Source organism: Centroberyx affinis, unplaced genomic scaffold (assembly GCF_046629955.1).
Source record: "Centroberyx affinis isolate AG114_WGS23_722 - 3 ecotype Tasmania unplaced genomic scaffold, CSIRO-AGI_Caff_v1 ptg001411l_1, whole genome shotgun sequence".
NCBI classification, from domain to species: Eukaryota; Metazoa; Chordata; class Actinopteri; order Beryciformes; family Berycidae; genus Centroberyx; species Centroberyx affinis.
This window is the reverse complement of record NW_027279891.1, coordinates 108016-120661: the sequence shown is the minus strand read 5'-3', so window position 1 is coordinate 120661 and position 12646 is coordinate 108016. Positions and strand designations below refer to the sequence as shown.

The 12646-nt window shown below is 45.7% G+C and overlaps 1 protein-coding gene across 1 annotated transcript in view; it reads left to right on the top strand.

The window, feature by feature from the left end:
- Positions 1-12646, top strand: part of LOC139649898 (protocadherin Fat 4-like) — a 39956-nt gene that overhangs the window by 15130 nt on the left and 12180 nt on the right. The window contains exons 7-9 of the mRNA XM_071526409.1: positions 650-3105; positions 4195-6700; positions 8166-10651. Of these exons, the coding sequence (XP_071382510.1) occupies positions 650-3105; positions 4195-6700; positions 8166-10651 (7448 nt within the window). The remainder of the gene's footprint in view (positions 1-649; positions 3106-4194; positions 6701-8165; positions 10652-12646) is intronic.

Below are 12646 nucleotides of genomic sequence, written 5' to 3'. Positions count from 1 at the left end.
ATTTTATTTAAGAAGGCTTTCGGATAAGTAATTGTTCCCTCATTTTTATTGATCAACATTTCCAAAAGACTAGTATTTTGCAAAACGTAACTATTTTATCAGCAAAAGGTATTTAGACATCCAGTGACCTTAATGATATTCTATAATGACTTCTAATTTAATGGCAACAATCATTTTGTAGAGGAGGTGTCCAGTTGATTTTAAATTTTTGAATGAAACACTTCATATATCATACGGATTTTTTAATTGACTGTGTTTTATTCAAAGACAGAATTATCACACAAAAACTGACATTCTGTAATGTCTCAGTTGTGAAAGTGTATTGCGACCAAGAGGCTGCAGTTGCTTTAAGAGCACTGTTCGCTTTCTCTGTGATTGGATAATATAGGTGGATGCTGGGCACCAATAGCATACAGAACTGTACAAAGAGATCTACTCCCTCCCCCATTCAGTCTCGCCACCGCAACCCTCACAATGCTCCCAGCTGGAGAGAAGGAGATGCGCTCACGCGAAGGTGGCTGTAATTTCGTAAATTTAATTATTTCGGTTATGTTTGTTTTAGAATGTCCATTCTGGCGATGGATTTTAACGTTGAGCTCGTTGCTCTGAGCAACATCTCGATGCGAAGTAATATATTCTAACGGAGCAGGGATGACAAAGAGAATGGGATACCGGGACTGGAGATGGCAGGCTCTTTGGTGGCATCATTTCTTTCTCTTGTGGAGTACAATAGACGGACAGACTCGCTACACAATCCCGGAGGAACTGAAACAGGGCTCTGTGGTAGGAAATTTAGCCAAAGACCTGGGTTTGGGATTATCAGAGATTTTCGACCGCAAACTGCGTGTTGCCTCTGAAGCTGGTAAGCAGTATTTCGGTGTGGATGCGGGGAAGGGCGAGCTGGTGGTAAATGAGAGAATAGACAGAGAGACTTTATGCGGACAAAGCGCCAGCTGTGTTCTACCTCTACAGGTTGTAATAGAGAACCCACTACAGCTATACCGGATAGAAGTAGAAATAAGAGACGTAAATGATAATTCACCCAGTTTTCTCACGAAAGAACGAAATTTGAAAATTGCAGAACTGACAGCGGTGGGTGCGCGCTATCCCTTGGAGACCGCACAGGACCTGGATGTGGGTAGTAATTCACTAAAATCCTATAGTCTTAGTAAAGATGAATGTTTTAGTTTGAAAATGAAAGAGTTAGCTGGTGGAAGAAAAGTGCCAGAACTAGTATTAGAGAAACAACTTGATAGAGAAAAACAAAGTGTCCATCAATTACTATTGACAGCTTTAGACGGGGGCAATCCTGTAAAAACTGGAACGTCACAGATTCTAGTTACTGTCCTCGACAACAACGACAATGTCCCCGTTTTCAAAAAGGCGTTGTATAAAATAACTGTGCATGAAAATAGTCTAACTGGCTTTTTGCTCGCAAAAGTTGAGGCAACAGACGCAGATGAGGGTGTTAATGGAGAGATTAAATACGCATTTGCTGAGCATACACCGGAGTCGTTATTGTCTATTTTTCAGATAAACTCAGCAACAGGAGAAATTTTCTTAATCGGGGAGTTGGATTATGAAAGCAGTGCGACACATGAAATAGATATTACTGCAAAAGATAAAGGAATTCCTGAAATGGAGGGTCACTGTCGTGTGCATGTGGTGGTAATAGACATAAATGATAATGCCCCAGAAATCGTTCTCAATTCAAAACCAAGCCCCGTACGCGAGGATGCACCGAGTGGCACTGTAGTGGCTTTGATTAGTGCACGAGACCTTGACTCTGGCGATAACGGTAAAGTGACGTTACAACTCCCCAAAGGTTCTCCTTTTAGTCTGAAACCCTCATTTTCTAACAATTACGCACTGGTTACCAGTGGTGTTTTAGACCGAGAGAGCTTCTCAGAGTATAATATTGAGATAACAGCCACTGATTCAGGCTCTCCTCCTCTGTCTAGTAAGAAAACTATACCTGTCAGCATCACTGATGTGAATGACAACCCTCCTAGATTCTCTCAGCCCTCCTATAATGTGTATTTAAAAGAGAATGGGGTACCAGGCTCTATTCTCTACTCAGTATCAGCATCTGACCTGGATTTTGGTGAAAACGCCAAGATCTCCTACTCCATCCTGGACTCTAAAGTGCAGGACGTGTCTGTGTCCTCCTATGTCTACATCAACTCTGATAACGGCAGCATCTACAGCATGCACTCGTTTGACTATGAGAAACTCAAGGTGTTTCAGATTCGAGTGCAGGCGAAGGACCAGGGCTCTCCGTCTCTGAGCAGCAACGCCACTGTCCATGTTTTTATCCTGGACCAGAACGACAATGCCCCCGCTGTTATTTACCCCTCCTCCGCTGCCCTGGGCTCTCTCTCTCATCAGAGGATGCCCCGCTCCGCCAAAGCGGGCCACCTGGTTACTAAGGTGACGGCCGTGGACGCCGACTCAGGTCATAACGCCTGGATCTCCTATAAACTGGCGGAGGCCACAGACGCCTCTCTGTTCACTGTCAATCTTTACACAGGGGAGGTGAGGACTAAACGCCCTGTGTCCGAGCAGGACGACTCCTCTCAGAGGCTGCTTATAGAGATCAAGGACGACGGGGAACCGGTCCAGTCCGCCACGGTCACCGTGTCCATCCTGCTAGAGGACGGCCTCCATGAGCCCATCTTGGACCTCCGACAGAAAGCGGCCGAGCCCAGCAAGAAAACTGGGAGAATCACCCTTTATTTGATTCTCTCTCTGGCCTCGGTGTCCGTGCTGTCTCTTTTGACTTTTCTCATCTTAGCGGTTAAATGCATTAGAAACAGTAGAAGCAGCGGTAGTTGCTGCATGAGACGGAGCGACTGTGATGGCTACAAGAACCCCAACAGAAACCTGCAGATCCAGCTCAACACTGACGGGCCTATTAAGTACGTGGAGGTCCTGGGAGGAGACATGTTGTCTCAGAGTCAGTCCTTCAGGTCCTGTCTCTCTCCCATGTCAGAGTACAGTGATTTCACCTTCGTTAAGCCGAGCAGCACCACTGACTTTAAGGAGATGATCAATGTCCTGGACGCGTCTTTACCAGACAGCACCTGGACGTTTGAGAGCCAGCAGGTGAGCAGAGAATAACAGCAATTTGACATATACACCAGTTTTTTTTGTCAAGAGCAATTTAGAAATGTTATGCCTACAATCTCCCTATAGTAGGCCTTTGCATTTTGGTAACAAAATGTAATAACAGGGCACGACAACAAATAATTTAGAGTTGATTTAGAGATATTGATTAGTCTAAAATTTAGCCTATTTTTGCTTCATTGCGGGTCGATAGCCTAATTAAATGTAAATTAGAACCTGTGTAATTCAGTCCTCACAGAGCAAACAAACAGTATTTGTCGAATCAGGACTCAAAAGCGTCTCTCTGCATTAGACAATCTTTTTTGCACTGCCGCTGTTATTATTTCATTTGGAGAGTGTGTCGGGTGTCCAAAACCTTTTCCGCCTGAGCGTTTCAGCACCACAGCTGTGGAGAGCGACACCAATCGAATTTGCCTCACAGGGCCCATGGAGTGCATTATAATATGGTTGTTAATGGCCGTTTAGTCATAGCAAAGGTGTAACGGTAAAAATATATGAACATTTCAATAATATATTTCAGGATTCTGTTTTCATTCATGGAACCTGTCATATAATGTCGTTTGTTACAGTTGGTGACTTAAACATAATTGATGGTTTCTTTTGCTATAAAAAAGAAAATCAAGAAAAAAAGTCTCGGTCTCAGTTAAATGGCATGTTAACAAGAATTACATAGTACGCAAGTCGTTCACTGAATACATTTATTTTTATACAAAGCCACGAGAATTTTATGAGGCAATATGTCTAGTTTACATCGTCATGTTTTTTCACTCGCTTTTTTATAACAGTACCAGGAGGCGGGCGCTGCCCAATTTCACTCTCATTGGATGGTAGAGATGCATGCTGTGCACCAATAGCATACAGAACTGTACAAAGAGATCTACTCCCTCCCCCATGCAGCCTCAGCACCGAAAACCTTACAATACTCAGAGTTGGAGGAGAGGCGGTGATGCGCTCATACACTCGGAGTATAACAATATTTCTTGATTTTAGCTGTTGCCATGAACAGTTATTTTTGTGATCTTTGCAACGGGATAAGTTACGCTCTCTGGCAATGGATTTTAACTTTAGGTTCTCAGTTTTTCTCGATGGGAAATGATGTGTCATAACGAACCAGGGATGACAAAGAGAATGGGATACCGGGACTGGAGATGGCAGGCTCTGTGGTGGCATCATTTCTTTCTCTTGTGGAGTACAATAGACGGACAGACTCGCTACAGCATACCGGAAGAACTGAAACGTGGCTCTGTGGTAGGAAATCTAGCCAAAGATCTGGGTTTAGGACTATCAGAGATTTTTGACCGTAAACTGCGTGTCGCCTCTGAGGCTGGTAAGCAGTATTTCAGTGTGGATGCGGGGAAGGGCGAGCTGGTGGTGAACGAGAGAATAGACAGAGAGGCTTTGTGCGGACAAAGCGCCAGCTGTGTTCTACCTCTGCAGGTTATTATTGAAGACCCGTTACAATTACACCGAATTGAGGTGGAAATAAGAGACATTAATGACAATTCTCCAAGTTTTCTTTCAAATGAGCTATCATTGAAAATAGCCGAATTAGCATCAGTTGGTACCCGCTTTCCTTTGGAGAGCGCATTGGACCCCGATGTTGGAAGCAATTCACTCAAATCCTATACTCTTAGCAAAAATGAGTGTTGTTCTCTTAAAATGAAGGAAATAGAGGGCGGTAAGACTATTCCCGAACTTATTTTAGAGAAGCCTCTGGATCGAGAGAAAAAAGCTGTTCACAACCTATTACTAACAGCATTAGATGGAGGAAACCCAGTAAGATCGGGTACTTCACAAATAACCATTATTGTGCTTGATACAAATGATAACTTTCCAGTGTTTGACAAAAACGTTTACAAAGTAACCTTAGGTGAAAAAAGTGTAAAGGGTGTTGTTATTATCAAGCCCAAAGCAACAGATGCAGATGAAGGTTCAAATGGTGAAATCGAATTCTCATTTGGTTCTCGAACACCGGATTCTGTATTGTCGGTGTTTGACATCAATTCTTTAACAGGTGAAATAATTCTAAAAGGAGATTTAGACTATGAGACTACCTCTTCATATGGTATTGATATAACTGCAAAAGATAGAGGCAGTCCTGAAATGGAGGGTCACTGTCGTGTGCAAGTGGACATAATTGACTTCAACGATAATGCTCCAGAAATTGTTCTCACCTCTCAGCCGAAGCCAGTACGTGAGGACGCACCGAGTGGCACTGTAGTGGCTTTGATTAGTGCACGAGACCTTGACTCTGGTGATAACGGTAAAGTGACGTTACAACTCCCCAAAGGTTCTCCTTTTAGTCTGAAACCCTCTTTTTCTAACAATTACGCACTGGTTACCAGTGGTGTTTTAGACCGAGAGAGCTTTTCAGAGTATAATATTGAGATAACAGCCACTGATTCAGGCTCTCCTCCTCTGTCTAGTAAGAAAACTATACCAGTCAGCATCACTGATGTGAATGACAACCCTCCTATATTCTCTCAGCCCTCCTATAATGTGTATTTAAAAGAGAATGGGGTACCAGGCTCTATTCTCTACTCAGTATCAGCATCTGATCTGGATTTTGGTGAAAACGCCAAGATCTCCTACTCCATCCTGGACTCTAAAGTGCAGGACGTGTCTGTGTCCTCCTATGTCTACATCAACTCTGATAACGGCAGCATCTACAGCATGCACTCGTTTGACTATGAGAAACTCAAGGTGTTTCAGATTCGGGTGCAGGCGAAGGACCAGGGCTCTCCGTCTCTGAGCAGCAACGTCACTGTCCATGTTTTTATCCTGGACCAGAACGACAATGCCCCCGCTGTTATTTACCCCTCCTCCGCTGCCCTGGGCTCTCTCTCTCATCAGAGGATGCCCCGCTCCGCTAAAGCCGGTCACCTGGTTACTAAGGTGACGGCCGTGGACGCCGACTCGGGCCATAACGCCTGGATCTCCTATAAACTGGCGGAGGCCACAGACGCCTCTCTGTTCACTGTCAATCTTTACACAGGGGAGGTGAGGACTAAACGCCCTGTGTCCGAGCAGGACGACTCCTCTCAGAGGCTGCTCATAGAGATCAAGGACGACGGGGAACCGGTCCAGTCCGCCACGGTCACCGTGTCCATCCTGCTAGAGGACGGCCTCCATGAGCCCATCTTGGACTTCCGACAGAAAGCGGCCGAGCCCAGCAAGAAAACTGGGAGAATCACCCTTTATTTGATTCTCTCTCTGGCCTCGGTGTCCGTGCTGTCTCTTCTGACTTTTCTCATCTTAGCGGTTAAATGCATTAGAAACAGTAGAAGCAGCGGTAGTTGCTGCATGAGACGGACCGACTGTGATGGCTACAAGAACCCCAACAGAAACCTGCAGATCCAGCTCAACACTGACGGGCCTATTAAGTACGTGGAGGTCCTGGGAGGAGACATGTTGTCTCAGAGTCAGTCCTTCAGGTCCTGTCTCTCTCCCATGTCAGAGTACAGTGATTTCACCTTCGTTAAGCCCAGCAGCACCACTGACTTTAAGGAGATGATCAATGTCCTGGACGCGTCTTTACCAGACAGCACCTGGACCTTTGAGAGCCAGCAGGTGAGCAGAGAATGATAGAATTGTAATCTGCATCGTTCTTTAGGCTATTATTATTCCTGTGATATAAAACTAGGTCTACATATTACAGAACACATAGGCTTAATGGTGACAATAAACATCCTCGGGAATAACGGAACACAATAAAATGGCTGGCACATTCTCCATTTTGCTGTATCATTCCCTTTAATCCGGCTAATGGAAGCCAAATGGCACAATTAAGATCCCTATAAACTGAGCATTTTGCGGCTAGCCTGTCTACGCTATGGTTACCATCAAGATTGCTAACAATGTGTCTACATAGATACATTTTCCTCCTCATTTCATGACATAGCAAAATTTAAATTTTCACACTATCCATCTTTAGCATTATCCAGATGTTTCTGGTCAATTTCTTTTAATCAAACTTTATCCACTTCAGCTGATAATTTAAAGAAACATGGTTGAAAAAAAAAAGATTTTAAACGCTTTTGCAAAGTAATGTGGAGCTACATTTCAGTGAACGAACATAATGTGACCTATACTGCTGCTTAATGCAACACACCTTTCCATATATGTTAATAGTGTATATTTTTCTTATATTTTATGGGGAAATGAGATAAAGAGTCTCATCAATATTTTCTTTGTCCAATATTGGCCTATTTTAATGGATTACTTTATTTTGTAGTTGCAACAATGGTGACAAACTTTCTTTTGCCTTTAATTTATAACAGTGCTTCAGTCTCAAACAGTTTGCTGTTTTATCTACATGGCCTTTATTCTTCAAATTGTCTCCATAACTTTCCTTTGACAGGGACAGAATTTTAGGGAAAGGGGAAAACCAGTTTGGAAACCATGCCCCCTTGCGGGTAAAAATAGCATTGCTATGAATAATTGGTGCTTGTACACTGCTGTTTTGGCTATGAGAAGCTTTCAGTGGCAACATGCGATTGAAGCTGTTATCGACATAACATTAAGTTAATATTTACCCTCCTGTTGTTGTTTCCGTGATTTATGTAAAATTGCGTTATTTCCAATATCTTGAAATAATTCTGTCATCAGTCGTTCCGTTTACATCCCGTTGTGAGTTTAGAGCTTATTTTACTCTCTAAAAATCACCTTCTAAATAAAGAATGGATTTCATACTTGCCTGTCTGTGTAAATGGAGTTACACTGAGAAGTTTTCACTCTCTCTGTGTGCTGTGTGACAGAGCTGGTTCAGCCCTGTCTTCCAATGGGAGGAAGGGCCTCTGTGGCCTCTCCCCGCCCATGAGGGGAGTAAAGCAGAGACAGAGCGGAGAGTTTCAGGGGAGGCAGAAACTTAGTTTTTCGTCCTCGTTTTCCCTAAAAAGACGATCGTCATGATTACATCAAAACTTCCCATCGCTCTTTTTCTAAAACGGAAATGTTTACCGCCGGGGCTGTAGCGTTGTTTTAATGTGACTATGGATGCGTTACGGTGAAAGAATAACTTAAAAACTTTCCCATTCCCCGATCCGGGGAGCGCAGCACAATGGACTCCAGACAGAGGAAGCGCTCTGGAGGAGGGTGGCCGGTGCTGAGGCTTTGCTTTTCTCTGGCTTGCTTCTCATGTGCGTCCGCCCAGCTCAGCTATTCCGTTTCGGAGGAGCTAAACCCGGGCTCTGTCGTTGGGAATATCGGTAAAGATTTGGGTTTGACTGCCCAACGGATTATCCAGAGGAAGTTGCGGGTGGTCTCGGAATCCACAGCGCAGTATTTCGAGGTAAACCAGGCGACCGGCGATTTGGTCATTAGACAAAAAATTGACAGGGAGCACATGTGCGAATTAAGTTCAACATGTTCATTACATCTTCAAATTGTTCTTGAGACTCCTTTAGAAATATACCGCGTCGTGGTGGACATTGTGGATGTGAATGACAATGCACCGCAGTTTTCAACCAAGAACATTTCTCTGGAGATATCAGAGGCGGCCGCGCCGGGCACAAGGTTCCGTTTGGAGAGCGCACACGATCCAGACGTGGGTACCAACTCGTTACGCACTTATCACCTCGCACCAAACGACTGCTTTATTTTGAACGTGGAAACGAAAAGCGACGGCAGTAAGTTTCCTGAGCTAGTTGTAGAAAAAGCTCTGGATAGGGAGACGCAGGCCTCGTTTCGCCTGTTGCTCACCGCCGTGGATGGGGGGCAGCCGGAGAAATCTGGCTCGACCCTCCTGCTCATTAAAATTCTGGACGTGAATGACAATGCGCCTGTCTTTGAAGAGCCGGTAAAGAAAGTTAGCCTGTTAGAAAATGTAGCACCGGGCACTTTAGTGACGAAATTGAACGCGACTGATGCGGATTCAGGCCAGAATGGAGAATTATCTTTCCTATTTAGTAAATATACACCGGAACGCGTGCTGAAACTTTTCAGTGTGGATTCTAAAAGCGGGGAGATCCGCGTGAACGGTGATGTGGATTATGAAACAGCCAGTGTGTACCACATAACAGTGCAGGCCAGGGATGGTGGTTCCCCTGCCATGGAGGGCTCCTGTAACGTCATAGTGGACATCACTGATGTGAACGACAACACACCAGAGGTGACACTGACGTCACTGACCAGTCCTATCAGAGAGGATTCAGCACCAGAGACTGTGATAGCGCTCATCAGTGCACGGGACCTGGACTCTGGTAAGAATGGGGAGGTAACGTTAAAGGTCCAACCAGGATTGCCATTCAAACTTAACTCAGCCTTTGGCGGGCACTACAGCCTCATCACCGATGGCAACCTGGACCGTGAGAGGGTCCCGGAGTACACAGTGGTCATCATGGCCACTGATGCAGGCTCCCCTCCCCTGTCATCACGCACCACCTTCATGGTGAAGCTTTCTGATGTAAATGACAATGCCCCCACCTTCTCCCAGCCCTCATACTCTGTGGACATTCCAGAGAACAATACTGGCAGCACCCCCATTGCTGTTGTTTCAGCCACAGACCCAGACCTTGGGGACAATGCTCACGTCTCCTACTCCATCCTTCCCAGCATGGTCCAAGGCTCACCCATCTCCTCTCACGTCTACATTAACCCAGAGAACGGCCACATCTACAGCATGCGCTCGCTGGATCACGAGCAGCTCAACGCCTTCCGCATCGAGGTGCAGGCCCGGGATGCTGGCGTGCCCCCACGGACAGCTAATGTCACTGTGCATGTGTTTGTGGTGGACCTGAATGACAATGCACCAGTGGTTGTTCACCCCTCCTACTCTAAAGACACAGGACTACAGCTCACAGTGCCCCAGTCTGCCAGCCCAGGGCACCTCATAAATAAACTTGTAGGGGTGGACGCAGACAGCGGGCACAACGCCTGGTTGTTCTACTCCATCGCCCCTGGGCCAAATGCTGGCCTGTTCCGTATTGGTGCCCACACCGGTGAGCTCCGCACAGCCCGTAAGCTGGCCGAGGAGGAAGGGGGCTTGACTTATGACATAATGGTCATCATCCAGGACAACGGTGACCCACCGCTGTCCACTACTGTGGCTGTCACAGTAACTGTGGATGAGAAGGGCACGGCTAACCCTGCTCCTGCCGGCCCTCGCCACACACCGTTCTCCCGCCGCACTGGGATGTCGGACATCACCCTGTACCTCATCATCTCTCTAGCCTGTGTCTCAGCCGTGTCCTTCATCACCTTCGTCATCCTGATGGTACGCTGTCTGAGGCACCGCGACCCAGGGCTGGGCGGCTCTGACTGCTGCTGTTACGGTCGCCACCGGCCCAGCCGCTACCATCAGAGGCCCAGCAAGGACCTGCACCTGCAGCTTAATACTGATGGGCCCATTCGTTATATGGAGGTGGTGGGAGGCCCCCAGGAGCCACACACACGCACCTACAGGCCCTGCTACTCCACCATTTCCAGCCGTAGTGACTTTGTATTTATGAAGACACCCATGCTGAGTCACAACAACACACTCAACATGACGCTCAGCAGGAAGCACCTTATGAACTCAGTCAGTGAGGTGAGGGCTTAGGGGGGAGAGCAAGCATGACATTGGTGGGATATGCCCTGGTGAGATAAGAACAATACAGGCACTTAAATATGTATGTATGAGTTTTGGAGATTCAGTGGTCATTCTAACTAGTCTTCAAAAAGAGTTTTTCATTTACAGGGTTCTTTTTGTAATGACATATCTATAGGTTCATATCTATCTGTAGGTTTTGTAATGACTTATCTATAGGTTAGTACCATACTTTTGATGCTTTTGATACTCCTGAAATGAGAGTGCTGACCTATATTATCTAAGTCACGTAGCTCTGCAGTATTTTCTCTAGAAAGCCTCTTGTTTTAGCGGGAGCATCCCTCTCTGTGCGTGGTGAAGAAGCTCTTAGAGCTGTGAAATCCTGTTGGACAGCATGGGTAGGAAATGAAGAACAGTTTAATATTTAATCTGACCCAAGGCTAGGAGATGCAGTTACTATCTCTGACTTCCAATAACTAAACTGAACTGGCAGGGGAAGCAGTGTTTGAGACAGAGAAAGAGATTGTGAGAAAAGTGGATGATGCTAAAGAAACAACAAAGGAAGGGAAGAAAGTGCCTCTGACAGAGGGATGGAGGAGATAAACAACAGATGAAAACAGGTCCCATAGTGCTGGCCTAATGGAATGGCTGGGGGACAGAAGGGAACAGGATGACAGAGGGAGGGGAGTTGAGAAGGAGAGGAAAAGGGCAGAGGAAAGAGAGTGGTAAAAGGGGTGGGGGAAAGATTCAAGGAATAAAGTAGTGGCTGAAAAACAGGAATTCAAGGGGTCAGTCGCCTGACCCCCTACTTCCTGTTGTCCTCTGAACTTTTGCTGATTGGTTCCAGGACTGTGCATCCTATGGCATAGGCTGGCCTTGCCGTTTCCATGTGTTTAGAATGGGGTGTGAAGGAAGGTTAGCAGGATAATGTTCAAATACGTAAGAGATGGGCACTCCCTTTAGTGGTTCATGGCAAAGGAACTCTATGAGGGCTGTAAAAGGGGCAGATGATTCATGTGAAGGGAATTCACTTGATGAACTCCTGTGCTTCCTATAAGAAAATCTCTTCATCACATCAGGGATTGTGAAGTCTGTTGTTAAGTTTATGTCGGAAAATTAAAATAGAGTTTGAGTTTTTCTTATCCTAAACCCTGTCACATAAAATGTAGAGCTGCCAATGAAACCCATTATTATTGTGGTGGTGTTTTAGAGATTACAGTATTTCTCCTCCATAAAACAGGATGTTTACCCCTGTGTCTATTTATTCTATCAGATTCTCCTGTCTCTCACGAGTCTGTGTAACATCACGCTGACATAGACTCTACTCTTACATAGTCTCTCAGTCTCTCTCTCTCTCTCTCTCTCTCTCTCTCTCTGCTGAATTGGGTTGTCCCTGAGGCCAGCACTCGGCAGGGTACCATCTGTCTCCCTGCCCCAGTGACACGTGTGCAGCAAGGACAACAGAGGGAGAGAGATAGAGGGATAGATAGATGGAGGGAAGGGGAGGATGGCTTTACGCACGTGTGACACAGTGACAGACGGTGCACTCTATAATGGCTTTAGAGAAGCAGCCATCACTATGGGAGTGTGTGTGTGTGTGCATGTGCTTTTGCATGAGCGTATGTACAAAGCATCAGGCACTAGGAGCCCTCGAGTGGTGTGTAATCTCAGCAGGGCCCTGGGGCCCAAGTGCCTCATTGTCAGTTGTTTTCCACTGTCCTGTGTTTTTTCTATTCATTTAGAGTGTGCTGTACTGGCTGCTAATGTATGGGCCTTTTCTACTGTGTGCTAATGCAGAAAATGTGTAGTAATGATAGTCTCATGATCAAGGGGGCTTTGTGGCTTAGTGGACTAAGGAGCATCCCATGTAATCATGACATCATGAGTTTGACTCACAACTTTACTTCCTTCCATTTCCTGTTACTCTCCTCTATATGCTGTCCAGTAAATGCAGAGAGAGAGCCAAAGCATAATCTTAATATTTCCATGATTGTG